This window comes from Oncorhynchus kisutch, linkage group LG5, assembly GCF_002021735.2.
Source record: "Oncorhynchus kisutch isolate 150728-3 linkage group LG5, Okis_V2, whole genome shotgun sequence".
Lineage (NCBI taxonomy): Eukaryota > Metazoa > Chordata > Actinopteri > Salmoniformes > Salmonidae > Oncorhynchus > Oncorhynchus kisutch.
The window spans coordinates 45,527,468-45,546,471 of record NC_034178.2 but is presented as its reverse complement, the minus strand read 5'-3'; the positions used below and the strand labels follow the sequence as shown (position 1 = coordinate 45,546,471).

The 19,004-nt window shown below is 44.1% G+C and overlaps 1 protein-coding gene across 2 annotated transcripts in view; it reads right to left on the bottom strand.

Moving 5' to 3' along the window:
* The window catches only part of LOC109891099 (cadherin EGF LAG seven-pass G-type receptor 2-like), a 91,280-nt gene extending 73,982 nt beyond the window's left edge, over positions 1 to 17,298 (bottom strand). For both annotated transcript variants that reach the window (XM_020483403.2, XM_031825172.1), the window contains exon 1: positions 13,401 to 17,298. In XM_020483403.2, the coding sequence (XP_020338992.1) occupies positions 13,401 to 16,959 (3,559 nt within the window). In that variant the 5' untranslated portion in view covers positions 16,960 to 17,298. The remainder of the gene's footprint in view (positions 1 to 13,400) is intronic.
* Positions 17,299 to 19,004: the final 1,706 nt, after the last annotated feature.

Genomic DNA, 19,004 nt, shown 5'->3' with positions numbered 1-19,004 from the left:
ACGTATCCTCTGCAGCAGAGGTACTATGGGTCTTCCTTTCCTTTGGCGTTCCTCATGAAAGCAAGTTTCATCATAGTGTTTGATGGTTTTTGCGACTAAACTTGAAGAAACTTTAAAAGTTCTTGAAATGTTACATATTGACTGACCTTCATGCCTTAAAGCAATGCTGGACTGTCATTTCTCTTTGCTTATTTGAGCTGTTCTTGCCATAATATGGACTTGGTATTTTGCCAAATAGGGCCATCTTCTGTATACCACCCCTACCTTGTCACAACACAACTGATTGTTCGAACTCATTAAGAAGGAAAGAAATTCCACAAATGAACTTTTAAGAAGGCACACCTGTTAATTGAAGTGCATTCCAGGTGACTACCTCATGAAGCTGGTTGAGAGAATGCCAAGAGTGTGCAAAGCTGTCATCCAGGCAAAAGGTGGCTACTTTGAAGAATATCAAATAGATGTCGATTTGTTTAACACTTTTTTTGGTTACTACATGATTACATATCTGTTATTCACTATTATTCTACAATTTAGAAGATAGTACAAATAAAACCCTGGAATGAGTAAGTGTCCATACTTTTGGTACTGTATATTCAGTCAATATTATTATTATTTTTTTAAAGTGCCATTTTAGATTAATTTATTGAAACTGTAATGTCAACTGGTTATATTATATCGTGGAACATAATATTAAACAAGGCAGTAACCTCAGCAGTGGCGCTTGCTTGTAGAAGCCTACGGCTGTGCAGTGGCATATCCGAGTTTTGTTAATTTAATTTAAAATGGTCTTATTGCCATTACCACAGTAAAGACATAACTATTTTATATGTAAAAGAAAACATGGCGTAATAACAGAATAAAATAACAGAATATTTTTCCAACGGAAAAAGTGATGTACATCTCGCGTCTGGAACAATTTTTCAGAATGAGTGATTGTTTGAAGCGGGGCTCAATTTGGCGAGTTGAAAGACAATTTCTTCAGGGTTACAAACCAAAATCAGTCCTCTTTTTGATTTACAGATGTTCGATTTACAGACTCATTCATTCTGCTTGTTCTTTGGAATTTTTCAAATGGAGTAACAATTTCACATTGAACAATGCATGGTGATGAAGTGCGGCCACTACATCTGTTTGGTGAGGAGGCCCAGGCGTAATGATTCTGTTGAACATACGCTCTGTCTTTATCAAACTAATGTTTTCAATGTGGAACCCGTCTATGTTTAAGGGGGTTATAGCCTTGGCTAACCAATTATAAATTGCACTAGCAGTTCACAAAGTAGCCCAAATGGAAAATAGATTGTTGTTGGAACACATCTCCCTATATTGTTGGAACACAATTCCCTATCAACCAGTCCATTTTGAATTTGTGATAAAACTGTCATCATTTTGCAAGGACTGTAGCTTGTGTATCAACATTAGTTAGATACATTTTATAGGCATTCATTTTTGTAGGCCTACGGGAGCTTGTACGTACTAAGCAGCACGCATGTGTAGAGGGAGCGATTATAACGCAATTGAGTGAGAACTGTGTGATGCTTGGATTGGTTTCTTTTTTGTTGTGCCCCGCAACATTTCAATTTTTGGGGAACAAAATTTCACTTGCCCATTCGGGCAGCCACAAAGCACATTCCACCAAATAGTTTTACAGTACTTGAACAAAAATGTGAACTCTGGTTAAAGATTGAATTTTAAAGTCAGTTTGAGTCCTCAAGTACTCACACCCATTCCTTGTGGGCATGCAATTGTGTAAAGACTAACATTATTTGACAAACTAAAGATTGGTTTCTAAAATGGTTTGGTGGAGTTTCAGGTGTACAAGGTCAAATTCCCCAAAAGGGAAGCTAACAAGTCTTTATGAGAGTGTTTTGAAGCCTGGCCTCGGTTGCCTATGGTTTCTGTGGGTGTCATGGGAACCGAATAGAGTTCTCTTCCACTTGAGCAGAACGCTGATGTACAGGACCAGAGAGCTCTCAGCAGGACAGCAGGCCTAATCCACCACTACCAACCAATCAGCAAGCAGGGATCAGTCCAATCAGAACTCCATCAAAGGAGTTGGGAAGGCAGTCCTTGGTAGACAGTGGGGTTCACCTACAGTGCCTTGCGAAAGTATTCGGCCCCCTTGAACTTTGCGACCTTTTGCCACATTTCAGGCTTCAAACATAAAGATATAAAACTGTATTTTTTTGTGAAGAATCAACAACAAGTGGGACACAATCATGAAGTGGAACGGCATATTGGATATTTCAAACTTTTTTAACAAATCAAAAACTGAAGAATTGGGCGTGCAAAATTATTCAGCCCCCTTAAGTTAATACTTTGTAGCGCCACCTTTTGCTGCGAAGTCGCTTGGGGTATGTCTCTATCAGTTTTGCACATCGAGAGACTGAAATTCTTTCCCATTCCTCCTTGCAAAACAGCTCGAGCTCAGTGAGGTTGGATGGAGAGCATTTGTGAACAGCAGTTTTCAGTTCTTTCCACAGATTCCCGATTGGATTCAGGTCTGGACTTTGACTTGGCCATTCTAACACCTGGATATGTTTATTTTTGAACCATTCCATTGTAGATTTTGCTTTATGTTTTGGATCATTGTCTTGTTGGAAGACAAATCTCCATCCCAGTCTCAGGTCTTTTGCAGACTCCATCAGGTTTTCATCCAGAATGGTCCTGTTTTTGGCTCCATCCATCTTCCCATCAATTTTAACCATCTTCCCTGTCCCTGCTGAAGAAAAGCAGGCCCAAACCATGATGCTGCCACCACCATGTTTGACAGTGGGGATGGTGTGTTCAGGGTGATGAGCTGTGTTGCTTTTACGCCAAACATAACGTTTTGCATTGTTGCCAAAAAGTTCAATTTTGGTTTCATCTGACCAGAGCACCTTCTTCCACATGTTTGGTGTGTCTCCCAGGTGGCTTGTGGCAAACTTTAAACAACACTTTTTATGAATATCTTTAAGAAATGGCTTTCTTCTTGCCACTCTTCCATAAAGGCCAGATTTGTGCAATATACGACTGATTGTTGTCCTATGGACAGAGTCTCCCACCTCAGCTGTAGATCTCTGCAGTTCATCCAGAGTGATCATGGGCCTCTTGGCTGCATCTCTGATCAGTCTTCTCCTTGTATGAGCTGAAAGTTTAGAGGGACGGCCAGGTCTTGGTAGATTTGCAGTGGTCTGATACTCCTTCCATTTCAATATTATCGCTTGCACAGTGCTCCTTGGGATGTTTAAAGCTTGGGAAATCTTTTTGTATCCAAATCCGGCTTTAAACTTCTTCACAACAGTATCTCGGACCTGCCTGGTGTGTTCCTTGTTCTTCATGATGCTCTCTGCGCTTTTAACGGACCTCTGAGACTATCACAGTGCAGGTGCATTTATACGGAGACTTGATTACACACAGGTGGATTGTATTTATCACCATTAGTCATTTAGGTGAACATTGGATCATTCAGAGATCCTCACTGAACTTCTGGAGAGAGTTTGCTGCACTGAAAGTAAAGGGGCTGAATAATTTTGCACGCACAATTTTTCAGTTTTTGATTTGTTAAAAAAGTTTGAAATATCCAATAAATGTCGTTCCACTTCATGATTGTGTCCCACTTATTGTTGATTCTTCACAAAAAAATACAGTTTTATATCTTTATGTTTGAAGCCTGAAATGTGGCAAAAGGTCGCAAAGTTCAAGGGGGCCAAATACTTTCGCAAGGCACTGTAGGTTAAAGGTTCGGGGGGGCACCACATGATGCTCCTGTAGAGGGCATTTTAGCAGGGTAGGAGGAGTTGGGAGGTTCGATTCTCTGACTGTGGAAGTAGTAAAACCAGCAAGAGCCATTTGTTAGATCACGCTAATCAGTGGGCCCACTCATTAAATCAGCTGAGATTGCTTGGTTAGTGATATTGGGCATTTCCATCGAAAATGACCAATAAGCACGGACATGTGAAGTTCATTAGAACATATCAAATTGGGTGGCAAATGAAAGCAAAGAGTCTATAATTTGGGGAAATGAAGGCATAGATAAACAAACATTTTTCTTTGGCGTAAGTAAAGGCTTTCTGGATAAACAGATGGAAAAGGGGTCTAAGAAAACATCTACCAGAAAGTAGAAATACATTAAAACACAATAAAGTTGACGTAAAGACCCCTGCCAGCTAATATCAACACATATTTAGTTTTGGAGAACTTGTTAACCTTCTGTAAGTTAAAGAAATGTAGCCTTTTCCTTGTAATTCCGTTACGAAAAAACCCACAGAAGTAACAAGTAATGGTAGACCTACCAATTAGTTATAGTGTTGCAACAACACTCCCCTTCTGGATACAGTCCCCCTAACGCCCTCCACCAGGCAGGCGACCAGACCACCTCCCTTAAAACGGTTCACTACCTCTACTGTCCACAATCATCATCAGAACCGTCGCAGTCTGACCTCACTGTCAAGACAGCCAATGAGAGGGTCTGACAACCCTGTAATGGACAGACTGAAGCTCAAACACAGCATGATAGCTGATTTAATTCTCTAAGCTCCCACAATATTGTCCATTATCCAACACCAAGCTTGGAAGCAGAGTCAGTTGGTAACTGCCACCTCTGAATATAGACTCAGACTGAATAGACAACCCATTTGGGCACTGGAGTGATGGGAGAGTATCAAAATGGTTAGCTTTTGGATGTATTCACACGTTTTACATGAACGTAACTGTGGGCTGGATCATTAAGGGCTCAGACACACCAATAGCTTTTGCTGGCCGAGAGTACTTAGTATCTCTGAATGTAATTTGAGAACCAAGTGCTCACCGATTTCACATGTACAATGGCTTGAAACTGTTTGGCAGTCAGACATCTAGAGAGGTTGGTTCTTTAAAAAGACAGACAGGCAGATGAACGCTAGATCCACATTCACTGTCTCCTGACCCCTCCTGTCTCAGCCTCCAGTATTTATGCTGCAGTAGTTTATGTGTCGGGGGGCTGGGGTCAGTTTGTTATATCTGGAGTACTTCTCCTGTCCTATTCGGTGTCCTGTGTGAATCTAAGTGTGCGTTCTCTAATTCTCTCCTTCTCTCTTTCTTTCTCTCTCTCGGAGGACCTGAGCCCTAGGACCATGCCCCAGGACTACCTGACATGATGACTCCTTGCTGTCCCCAGTCCACCTGGCCATGCTGCTGTTCCAGTTTCAACTGACCTGAGCCCTAGGACCATGCCCCAGGACTACCTGACATGATGACTCCTTGCTGTCCCCAGTCTACCTGGCCATGCTGCTGCTCCAGTTTCAACTTCCACCTGACTGTGCTGCTGCTCTAGTTTCAACTGTTCTGCCTTATTATTATTCGACCATGCTGGTCATTTATGAACATTGAACATCTTGGCCATGTTCTGTTATAATCTCCACCCGGCACAGCCAGAAGAGGACTGGCCACCCCACATAGCCTGGTTCCTCTCTAGGTTTCTTCCTAGGTATTGGCCTTTCTAGGGAGTTTTTCCTAGCCACCGTGCTTCTACACCTGCATTGCTTGCTGTTTGGGGTTTTAGGCTGGGTTTCTGTACAGCACTTTGAGATATCAGCTGATGTACGAAGGGCTATATAAATAAATTTGATTTGATTTGATTCAGTGCGATGCGTGCATGTGTACATCATCCTGTAAGGAGGGCAAATTGAGGCAGATTGGTTGTGGACAATGTGCACTTGGCCTCCAGCAGGGTGAAGGGGTTAATGGCTTGGTCCCATTTTTGGGAGACAGCTGCTGTATGAGATTAAGCACAAATTAACATGAGCACTTCATATATCACACAGCGAGCCAACGTAGCCCTTCTGTTGAGCCTGAGGAGGGGTGACTGTGGAGAGAGCATGTCCTAACTCCTATGCAACAGATTTGACGTATATCTCGGAATGATGTAAAGCCAATTCAATTGCACAAAATGAATTCATTTGTTCGACAGAATCATAAAAAGTATATGATGAATGCTGCCAAATATTCTTGTTCCACAATACAGCTGTAACTGTTGCCAAATGTATTCGTTGTCTTTGGTCTTAGTGTCTGTACGCACGTACATGTACACGAGGATGGTGTGAAATGAGGGGTTATAATTATGCAGAAATTTGACACAACCCTGCAATCAAAACAATCAAGTGTAATTACTGGATATCTGTTTTCTCCTCCAATAGAGCAAACCAAACAGTATTTGTCATGAGAAAATGCATGAAGAACAACAGAAACACAGCCCAGACTGCCATCTTCTTCAACATCCAGACATTCAGGAAAGGAGAGGGTCTCCGGAGCGCAATGTCAGACCCAGGCATTTTAATCCAGATGATTTCTGGAGCAGCCACATAATGCAGGGTCTCACAGCCCAAGAAAAGACAACAGTGGACAACTCTCCTCTGTAATCAAGCTAAAATAACTCCATTCTCTAGCATTCCACAGATTTGTCCTTATTATGAGAGGGGGCAAGCCAAAGAAAAGGATAAGTGCAGTTCAAATCAATACATTTGCATATTAAAAGAAAAACCTCTGTCGGCACTTTAGTAAAGAGACATTAGCATGCAGAGACGTGACTAAGCATGAGGCTGGTATTCAAGAGTTCTGATACTCATTCAATATGGATGTGATTTGGTACTGAGGGATGCAGGCGTGATGACGGTCATCAATGTCACATTACTCAAACGGATGACTAGTTAACATGACAAACATCAGCAACAACAGTAATATAGAGATTTCTTTCAGCAGAGATTCTTAAATAGTGACCAACGCCTTATAATAGCATTGAAAAACCTCCATTTGAAAGTAAATAACTGATGTGACCTTGTTAAAAAACTATTTCCCATGCATGCTGTGAAGTATTTTTTTTATCTATAGAATCTGATTCTGCCTAGTCCTTCTTTGCATGGCTGATAAAGTGGCCACTTAACGAAAACAATCCACCTAGTTTAATTGGAACAGCTGAAATAATAAGACTGATGCCACCTAGATGGCCAAACTCGTCATTGTCCAGAATAAACCATCTGGCTAGTCAGCTGGAAGGCCTAGTTGGTGTTAAAATCCATTAGAGTTTCAGCATTTCACACACCGTGTGTTAACTGGGAACCCTTCCCCCATTCTTATTACCAAAGCCTGAAGCCCCAACGCTGACACTCTACCCTCTTTGGTAGGAGCCTATGAAACCAGGTCACTGTGTAATATCTCTATGGTTTGATGCTAAATTAGTGCAATGTAGCTTGCAAGTAAGCAATCTGTTAAATAAACATATGTTGCTCACAGCACTAGAACACCCCAACTTGTTTACATTATGGACTTTTTAAATTAGTGGAGACTGTCAATTAAAGTTTCATTTGTTGTTGTAGTAGTAGTAGTAGTAGTAGTAAGGGGGATTTATTGTAGACATAACAGAAAGAGTACCCCATCTCCCCAGCTCAGAAATGTGTTTTAATGCAGTGGATAGCTGAGCTATGAATTAAAATAAATCTAATCTGAGGAGTAAAAAAGTATTGGAGACAAAAACTGAGACTAAAGTCTTCATCATTAATCTGAAATTAACCAACTCGTGCCTTAACATGGCGGTGCTGGTAGGCACGGTCAGACTCCCCTGAAGACTACAGGACCAGAACAAACAAGGGACACAAGGACAGAGGGGTACAGACCTAGACAGAGACCACTGAATTCCCCACCCCATTGTCTGCAGTGATAGTGGGGGACAATACAGGACGACCTTGCGATATGTGTGCTAACGCCAACAGCCCTAACGCCTACCCGAGCCATGCATCAACCCTAATCCCAAACACTGGGATGATGTCATCCCCCTCTCATCTGGACCATCAGAGCAACAAAGCGGGGCGGGATGGGGGGGGTGAGAGTGAGGAAAAGAGAGAGAAAAAAGAGAGTCTCACATAAGGAGATGTTCTGATAGAGAAAGCAGTCAACAGTAGGAAATCAGATACCCTCTCCACACATTTGTGTCAAAAATCAAAGGGCTTAGACAACACAACCTGCCTACCATGTGCTTTACTCTGGGAAGGCTTTCACAGAGCAGTCACAAATCTCTGAGCTGTTGACATCCATCAAACCCAAGCTTCTGTTCTCTCACCGTCAAAGAGGTATTGGTTGAGCAAATAGTGCCTAGGTTTAGTGAGGAAAGTTAACGTCACCTTTTCTAAACTTAAAGCAATCCATTGTTATTGGCACCGGCATAAAGTTATCATCAACATACAAGTTATTTCTGAGGAAAACAGTTGTAACCTCACATAAGCAGAATAGATAGTGTGTCAAAATAGTTTGTCCAATTAAAAAAAAGGTCAAACGGTGAGAGAGAAGAGTCGAGCAGTCAGACAGGTCACTGTGGCCGGCCTCACAGACCCCGTGTCCAAAGCAAGACTCATTGGGGTCTATCCTTCACTGGGGAGCGGGAGAGGGTGACAGTCGGCTCAAAAGTTGCGCCGTTGCACTTTAGAATTTATGTGCTGCCCCTCCCCCATCTTCCCAACACAAAGGGACCCTCCCCCTTGTCCCCACCCACCAGGAATTTCTCAGGCATTGCTGGGGTCACCATGACAACTGGGTGCTTAACAAAGCATTTATCTTAGGCATTCTTCCTTTCACAGAGGAGAGAGGGAACAACAGTCAAAGGAGAAAGGGGGAGAAAAGAAAGAGGCTGGAGGAGCTTGAAAGGATGGGGAGGGGGCTGCGGAGAGGTTGCTGCGGGGGTGAGAATCATGGATAGAAGAGGAGGATTGGATGACTGACGAATAAAACAGGAACAGAATCCAGGGGATAGGTAATGTTAGAGGAAATAGCAGATAGATGGACAAAGTGCTACATACATTCCAAGCAGGGCTGTGACTAATGTTTTCTTGGGGGAGAACAGAGGTATGGAGAGAGATAAAGGCCCATTACAGACAAGTCAGCACAAACATACACACACAAACAGACTACATCATGGAAATTGTATGGCATATTGAGTGGTAGTATATGTAGGCCAAGGGTATTTCTGGGTATGAGCACGCTCAACTTTCCATTATCCATGTCCGCGTCGCCATGAGAGAAACCCATTGGCTTCAAACACTAAGCAAAGGGCGTGATTAAAACTGATCTCAGTGCTACTCTTGTGCAGCCATCCATATTTCAGCTAATACAGCCTGACCCTGTCCCCTGGCAGAGACCAGCCACAGAGAAAGTCCCTCCACAGACAACAGCCCAGTCTTAATACACTGTCATGTAATTACACAGACTGGGACAGCGCTGATTTAGATGTGATGGATGAGAGTGGCTTCCTTCCCCATTAAGATTCCACTCTTGTTGTGTTGTGCGGTGGATGGTGACAGTGGGAGAATGAACGCCTTACAAAACAACATTCAATCACACAGAATATGGACTGCCTGGGCCTGGCTGTGTGGGAGTTGGGAGAACTGTCTCACATTCAAATCAGAGATTTGAACATTTAAAACAAGTTGCCCATTGTAGATTCACTTAGTCTTCTTAAGACGGGCTTAATTAAAAGAGAACCAATGTAACGTTATACTATGTTTACAAGGTCTCAAAATATTTGCATATGTGTAATGGTCTTGAAATAAGATTTGTGAGCAATAATCACAAAGCAACGCACTATAGAAATTGATTCTAGTGTCAACATGAATCTCAGTCCTAATTCAGATCCAATTTCTTAAACTTTACCTTAATCCTTGTGGAACTGATTAACATGCTGTCTGATGGCATAGGGAGTTGACCAAGGGAGGTAATGAGAATAGTCAGAGGTGAGGGGTCAACTGTGATGGTTCAGAGAGGTTGGTGAGAGGAGACAGGAGAGGAGTTTCCCTATGGAGAATCCCTAGTATACTGACTACTGATGATCTAACCAGTGACAGTACCTCCTGGCCAGAGACCACCTAGGTAGACTACATAGCATGCCTGCTACTATTAGCATGTCATCAGTGAGCTACTGTACATCCTGCCATGGGCTGAGGCAAATCAAGCTCCATGTTCAGCCAGAGGGGAGGGCTTGACCATTTAACCTCAGTGCTGATAAATAGAACTGTGGGCATGTGCAGTATTCTGACTACTAAGGCTTCATCGAATTTCATCAAAGGAACAAACATGACAAAGTAAATAACATGGTGTTTATTCTAGAGCAATCTTCAGGCAAGTAGACTGAGGGAGATTATTCCATCAAAGGATGAGGGGAAGGAGGATAAATCCCCAGCATCAAAAGCACACATACATTAATGCGAGCTCACACACAGGATACAGCATTAGATCAGCAGAATGTTGATCTAATGCTGCAATCTCCAGAATGCTGGAGCAACAGAGCCCAGGTTCTGCCACATCAATTACTAAACCCACTGGTACTGGCCTCCCAGCACGGTCAGAAACGTCTTGGCTGAGCTGATCTGGTGTCAGTTATGTTCTTCATCTCAGGAGGGAGAACACAGATCTAACAATCCCCACAAATCTGTAATCAGCTGTATTTACAACCATAATCTGGGCTGCAGATATTCATTCAGAAATGTCTACTCCCACGGCCAGTGATACGGAACGTCTAATCCAGCACATTAGCCGGGGTATCCCTCATACCAGTGTTAATTTGCAGGGCCTAGAACCAGTGCACCATGGCAGGAAAGCTGGCTCCATAATTAGCTAAGCAAAGTATTAATCAAAAGTATAATTGCCAGGGCTGACATGAGAGCAGCTACAGAGAGTGCAATATGGACCCACCATGCCAATCATAGGCTACTCAACACTGCGCCACTCCAATGAAAGTCATTGTGAAACATTACACATAGTTATAGCTCTTATTGAACCTTTTTCACAGCTTTTGATGTTCCTCTTAACATGAATATCTAGATACAGTCATAATATTTACCTGAATTGGTGCACCTTAACAGTGTAATTGATGTGGTTCCGTGCTCCTACACCTGCATTGCTTGCTGTTTGGGGTTTTAGGCTGGGTTTCTGTACAGCACTTTGAGATATCAGCTGATGTACGAAGGGCTATATAAATACATTTGATTTGATTTGGTTGAAGTGATATGATCTGTTGTATTTCATCACAGACTAGCTGAGGCTAATGGAATCATCCATCATATGGCATCACTCATAAATCAGAGAGCATAAAGGGAACATAATGGGAGGATGTTAAGTCACCAAGGGAAGATCTCTCAGCATTGGGGCAAACATTTATTCTACAGGCAGGCACCCTCTCCATCTCCTCTCTTTATTTACCTTTCTCATTACATCTGCATCTTCATGTTCTATCCATCTCACACCAACATGATTTTTGTTTGCTCTCTATTTACCCACCTCCCTCTCCCTCTTTCTTTCACCCGCAGGGCTACTGACAGATACCCCAACAGGTGCGGGACGCGGAGACAAGCCATCCATATAATTGGTCCTTGGTAGAGTCACAGCTGTTGCCCCCAACCAGGGCCTAGCATGATCTCCTCGTGCCTACCTCTAATCGACCTCTCGCCATTGTCTCCAAGAAAGACAGAGAGCTCTCTCATCTGTCACTAGGGACCTCCTCCTTTAAAGAGGCTTCAGGGAGGAGAAGTAAACAAAAAAAAACACCAAAAAGCTAAGTGGCACTCCAATACATTGTAATGATTACTACCCATGCTGACCATCTAGTATCTGGCAGTCACAATCAACTCAGCCAGCCCAGCACTGTGTCTATTGGCTAATATATGAGAGGGTCAGATATTAACACAACACCTCAGAGCAAAGATACCAAATGGACAGTTTTAATCCTTCTGGTTAAAGGTGTTTTACCTAGTTAAATATGGACGCTTTGATGTCAAATCCCTGACTGAAATGCAGTGTGACATTTAGAAGGTGCTGTTTGCACATCTCTTTAAATGAGATCCAAGGCCATGAAGGAACCAGCTCTGCAGTCTGACTCACACCGTGTCACAAATCTGGTTCTGCAGCAATTCAAGTTCAGTCACATTGTTGGAGCAAATAAAATGCTCTGTAAATTGTGCTGACAGTTGAAATGACGGGCACCTTATGCAGACTCAATTAAAGAGAAACAAGAGGTTAGAGCAGACAACACAGCTCACTGGGGTTCCTGAGCTGGCTACTACAACTCTCCACGTGTCAAATATTTCTGTCTGGTGCTACACAAGACACAGGCTACTTTTATCTTTCAGTGTGTCTAAAATGAATCTAAGTTCAAATCAAATCAAATGTATTTGTCACATACACATGGTTAGCAGATGTTCATGCGAGTGTAGCGAAATGCTTGTGCTTCTAGTTCCGACAATGCAGTAATAACCAACAAGTAATCTAACTAACAATTCCAAAACTACTGTCTTATACACGGTGTAAGGGGATAAAGAATATGTACATAAGATATATGAATGAGTGATGGTACAGAGCAGCATAGGCAAGATACAGTAGATGGTATCGAGTACAGTATATACATATGAGATGAGTATGTAAACAAAGTGCATAGTTAAAGTGGCTAGTGATACATGTATTACATGTAATTTAATTACATGCCTGGGTCCAGTGTCTTCACAATGATGGCATAGTCCATCACGGCTTAAAACATGACATATACCATACCTTATAGCCATAAGGCCTGTATTGTTCATGCTACACTTATTTACAAAGGTTATACAAATGCTGGGATAACAACAACTGGCACACAAGGTAACCATTGCTCATTTTGAAATTACTAATAATAATTTAAGTAAGTAGGGAAATATCCTGACAATCTGGCATGTGATACAAAATAAATATGGTCAAATGAATCCTTGTTTTACCCTCAGTTTGAAATCAACTGTCATAATCGTGCAAATATATAGATTAAAAAAACATCCATCATTGAATGAAATATTGTGTGATAGCTGAAAATGGGGGTTTTAAGTTGGGTAATAATGGACAATGATCCAGACACACTGGAGTGTATTTCCCACAGGAGCAGGCTAACCGGTTGCAGACATGCAGATAAACTGCTATTTAAATTCACATTGATCTACATCAGTCCTGGGTACAGCCTGCACTTTAACAAGATGACAAATACTAGAACAGAAAAACAAACCCCAAGAAGCTAAAAAAGCACAATCTAGTCTAGAGAGGACTTCTCTCTCCAAATGAAGCATAAGGCTTGAGGAGGCACACTAAGATGCTGACCTGAATGTTAATTCTAATTTATGATTAATATTGAAATAATGAAGTTGTAAAATTGAAACACTGCAGCAGAGGCCATACATAAAACAGTTTGTATGGCATTCACAGTATTCAACTCCATCTGTGTCAAAAAAATTACATCTTTGGTAATTGTAATGTTGAACATTTTCAAGTGAGGAACATAAATAGGAAAAATCTAAAGAATGAGGAAGAACAAAAGCCTTCACTGTGCCTAACATTAACATATCACAAACGGGCCTATGTATTAAAAAACAAGGAGAGGTTGGTCTTACCAGAGACAGATATCCTCATGGAGGCCTCCAGGGGTCTGTTGTTGTCCAGGGCCTGGCTGAGGCTTATCTCCCCGGTGCTCTGGTTCAGGATGACCAGGTTCAGCTCATTACCAGCCTCAAAGCTGTACTGGAGCTGGTCCGAAGCATCTGGGTCATGGGCAGGGATCCGCCCGATCACCCCTGTGGGGAAGCTACTGGACTTGTCAGTGACATAGTTATTGAATATGATCTGGAAATTTTTCAGCACTGGTACGTTGTCGTTCTTGTCAACCAGCTTGACGTGCACGGTGGCACGGCTGACCAGTGGGGCGGAGGTGGCCTGGACCACGATGACATACTCCGACTGAGTCTCGTAGTCGAGATCTGTCAGAACGGTCAGTTCTCCTGAGAAGATGTCCAGCTGGAACACCTCTGGGATGTTTCCCTCTACTATCTGGTACATGATCTGGGCGTTGCTCCCCTCGTCTGGGTCCGAGGCAGATACGTGGGCCACTACCAGGCCTATTGGGCTGTTCTCCTCCACAAAGATGTCAAATTCATCTTTCTCAAACACGGGAGGGTTGTCGTTCACGTCTAAGATGGTCACCTGGATGTCCACGGACGTCTTGAGAGCAGGAACACCTTTATCCACAGCAAAGGCCTGCAGGTTGTAGAATGGCATGTTCTCACGGTCCAGGCGACGCAGTGTTCGCACAATACCAGAGGTGGACTCAATTATGAAGTCTCCATCGCCGTCCTCTCCCCCCTGGAAAGTGTAGAAGACACGTCCATTGAGGCCAGAGTCTCGGTCAGTGGCAGAGACCTGGACGACGCTGGTAAACACTGGCACGTCCTCCATCACAGAGCCTAGGTAGTGGTCTCGGAGGAACCGAGGAGAGTTGTCATTCACATCATTCACCAGGATCTCCAGGTAGGTGGTGTCAGACTTCTGTGGGATGCCGTTGTCCCGGGCCGTGATGGCTAACGTGTAGGACACCTGATCTTCATAGTCCAGCTCCATCTGGGTGGTGACAGCGCCTGTGTCGGAGTCGATGTCGAACTGGGGGATGCTGTCATCCATGAAGTAGGTTATACGTGCGTTCTCCCCAGTGTCCTCATCTGTAGCACTGATCACCACAACGGTGGTGCCAACAGGTCTGTCCTCATTGATGTTGACGGTGTAATGGGAGCTCTGAAACACGGGCCGGTGGGTATTGGCGTCGGTGACGTTGACGAACACCTTGGCGGTATCGATGCGTGTGCCGTCAGACGCGGTGACACTCAGGACGTATTGGCGCTCCAGTTTGTAGTCGAGGGGCAGGGCCAGAGTGATAAGGCCCCCTCCACTCTGGCTGGTGATGGAGAACCTGTTTCTGGTGTTACCACTGGAGATCTGATACGTCACCACACTGTTGATATCCTGGTCCACCGCAGAAACCGTCACCACGCTGGTGCCCACGACAGCATCCTCATTGAGGCGCATGTAGTATGATCTCTGGGTGAACTCTGGGTTGTTATCGTTGACGTCGAGGATGGTCATGCTAACGCTAGCTGAGGAGGACATCACCGGGTGGCCATGATCACGGGCCTCCACCCCAAAGTTGTAGAAGTCCACGCTCTCCCTGTCCAGCCCAGCGGCTACCACTATCCATCCACTGCTGTTGTTGATGGAAAAGGGTAAGTTGGGCGAGGCTTCAATGAGGCAGTACTCCAGCCTGGAGTTGTCGCCGGAGTCTGCGTCAACGGCCTGGATGTGAATGATGGAGTAACCCACCGGCACGTTCTCTAGCACAGTGGCCTGGAAGGGGGTGCTGACGAAAATGGGGGCGTTATCATTGATATCCACCACCTGCACCGTTACCAGGCCGCTGATGTTGGAGAGAGGCGGGCGTCCCCCGTCCTGAGCACGGATGCGTATGGTGTATTCCTTGTTAGCCTCGTAGTCCAACTGACTGACCAGGTCCATCTTGCCTGTCTGAGCGTCAATGTAAAACTGGCCCCTGGTGTTGCCACTCATGATGCTAAAGTGAACCATGGCGTTACTTCCTCTGTCCTGGTCTGTGGCAGTCACCTGCAGGATCTCTGTGTTGGGTGCCATATCCTCCGGAACCTGCACCACATATCGCTTTTCACTAAACTGGGGCGCATTATCATTGTCATCCTCTACAATAATGTGAACTGTTGCTGTAGCGCTGCGGGGGCTGGGGTCGCGACCCTGGTCGTTGGCCTCTACCAACAGCATGTAGGCCTCCACCATCTCTCTATCCACCGGGCCCTTTGTGCGGATCACCCCTGACCTGGGGTCAATCTCAAACACATCGTTGGAGCCATTGCTGTTGAGGACACGGTAGAGGATGTTACCATTTACCGGGGCATCCCCATCCGTGGCCCTGACGGTCAGCACCTCGTAGCCTATCTCCAGGTTCTCTCTGACCCTCTCCTTATAGTCCTGTTGCTCAAAGACAGGGTCATGGTCATTAGTGTCACTCACTGTGATGGTGAGGGTGGCCATGGCCGTACGTCGGGGTGTGCCGTGGTCAACAGCATTCACACGGAACACATGGGTGTCCTTCTGCTCTCTATCCAGCACCTCCACAGTGGAGACTGCTCCATTGACTGGGTCCACAGAAAATAGGTTGTTGGAGCGGCTGTCAAACAGGGCCTCTATGAAGTACTCCAGCCTGCTTGCCTCCCCCTCATCAACATCTACTGCCTTCAAAACAACTACAGGAGTTCCAGCTGGCTTATTCTCTGCCACAGACACCTGGTACATAGGAGGCTGAAACTGGGGACTACTGTTGACAGCCCTCTTCCTCCTGCTCACTATGCCCGACTCAGACTGGACAGCCTGTTGTAGTAACTTCCCCAAGTGGCCCTGCTTGAAGGAACCTTGACCCACCCGCCAGTGGACTGAAATGCTGTTCACTTTAGCTTCCCTCTCATCTCCTGTGTATTGGTTACAATGTAAGTCTAGCTCAAGGAGTGTGTCGTGCTTCAAACACAGGGTCTTGGACACAAACAACTGCCCCTCCGAAAAGTAGAAGTCCGAACTACTAGTCACCTTGCAGTGCATACTGCTGTGTGTCGGGGATGCGGGTAGTAGATCCCATACCCGGAGGAGCGCAGTACCAGCCTCGTAGCATTCTAACTGATGATTTTGGGCCTTAAATAAACTGATGATCTCCAAGTCCCATTGAGATTTAATTTTGTGTTTACTTGAACAGTTCCTGCCGTGAACATGCACATCATACTGGCTTGTGAGGAGGTGCCTGGACCCTGGGCCACTGTTCACGCAGTCAACAACAGTGTACACGATGAAAGGGTTGGAGCTGAGTGAGGCACAATTTAAACTACCCGAAATGAACACAATGCGCGCGGACGCATCAGTTTCGATAAAGGTCTTTGAGAATTTAGGAGCGATTACCTGATCCAAAGTGCATGCCCCGCTCTGTTCCACACTTGCTATAACCGTCCCCGGCTCTGCATCCTCACTGATGTGTGTACTGTAGCAATCCGATAGTGAAATTATTTCAAACCAGCCGAAAATAATAAACACCAAATCCCACTTAATGACGGGCATTGCTCCTCGATAATGTTAAACCAGGTTTGAACGTAATTACTGCCGCCTTCCCTTAAACTTTCCGTCTAGTCGTTCCCTTTTGTTGCAGTGTATCCATGCTTTCATTGCTCCACAGTAGCTAATCCAATTGAATCCGGAGAGAAATCGCAGTCACCTAGCCAAAGCTTCTCACCACCCAAACACGCCGAACCTACAATTCCACTCCGTTCGCGTGAATTAATAAAATGGCTCCTACTACCCCTTATGCTCGAGGCTTCTCATTATCATAAATCTATTGTGTGTGTGTGTGTGTGTAGCAAGGTCCGTTCTCCCAGGGGCCACACTGAGTTGTAAAAGAAACATGACCGGCCTCTGTTTGGTCCCCCTTGTGGAAGACGCATATAGATGTTTACAGTCTTTTTGCAAAGTAGCAGTACATGGATTGTTGATAAGCCTAAACAAATGCTGTCAATATTTAAATAACAAACAGTTCTCATCCCCCCAACCCAACCCCAGGCACAGAAAGTGTAGTGTTTCATTATGCGTATACATACCGGTCTAATTCAAAAGTGACCTTACCTTATAGGGTAGTCAAATTACACTACACATCAGGCCTATATGAAAAGTAATGAATCATGCTATTCTCTAGTCCTATGCAGGTATTGAAATGCTTTTCTCGAATATGAGGTTAAATGGAGTCAATGGCAAAACAGTGAGCAGGGGTACATCTTGTAATGTTTCATGTAAACACCATTTTTGAAAGCTGCCCAGCAGATGCTGCTGGTATCTCATGTGGGAGATGGGTCATGCCAAAGGCATCTTAATCATCATCCTCATCTAAAGCAGAGGCATTATGCCATATGTCTGTTATGTGCCTCTTACACAGACGTGAGGAAGTATTGAGCAGCTGTGAAAGTAAATAGGCTACTCCTAGTCATTCTTTAGACTGCTATTGATCTTGTTTGTAGAATCTTTTTTTTGTTTTTTTGCTGAGGGTGAACTAGGGAACTGCCAAAATAAAAGGAAACACCTAAGGAAATGAGGGATACAAAATATATTGAAAGCAGGTGCTTCCTGAGTTAATTATGCAATAAATATCCCATCACGCTTAGGGTTGTGTATAAAGTAGCTGGGAAGGCCATTATTTTGATAATGGATGACAATAGCCCCATCCACAGTGCACAAGTGGCCACTGAATGGTTTAATGGGAATGAAAATGTAAACCAAATGCCATGGCAGTCTCATGGGACATTGCCTGAGACAGCATTCTCCACCACCATCAACAAAACACCAAATTATGGAATTTCTCATGGAAGAATGGTGTTGCATCCCTCCACGAGTTCCAGACATTTGTAGAATCTGTTACGGTGCATTGAAGCTGTTCTGGTTCGAGGTGGTCCAAAGCATTAGGCCACTATGTTGGTGTTTCCTTTATTGTAGAAGTTACCTGTACATTCACTTTACTGCCACCTGCTGGTACATGTGCATTACTGCAGACAGCAATCAGAGCAATTAATCAAGTCCTAACTTCTGGCTATTTAGGTAACAATTGAGACAAAACAAGTTTAGGCTGAAACGCATCGTTCAAGAGAAGTCCACAGATCTATTTTACAGTAATCCTACTGTAAGCATTAAACAGTTAGTCTTGATACAATAAGTCTTGACCCAGCAACCTAGCACTGTGAAAGTGATCGGTTCAGTTTACATTGTGCACTTACATTCACATATGGTCTAAGGTACCTGTGGAGACTGCAACAATGTACAATATTGAGAAGGCACATACAGGTAGATCTAGTTCAGGAAGAGATCACCTGGAGTAACAATAATAATGCCATTTAGCAGATGCTTTTATCCAAAGTGACTTAGTCATGCGCGCTTACATTTTACGTTTGGCAGGTCCCAGGAATCGAACCCACTATCCTGTATTGCAAGTGCCATGCTCTACCAACCGAGTAACATTTACTGATGTGAGGGAAAATAACACATGCAGTGTGTGGAGCTGAACTTCTGTGCCCAGTGCCCTGATGTAACTAATAATAAGCTGAAGCTGGCCATCACAGTCACAG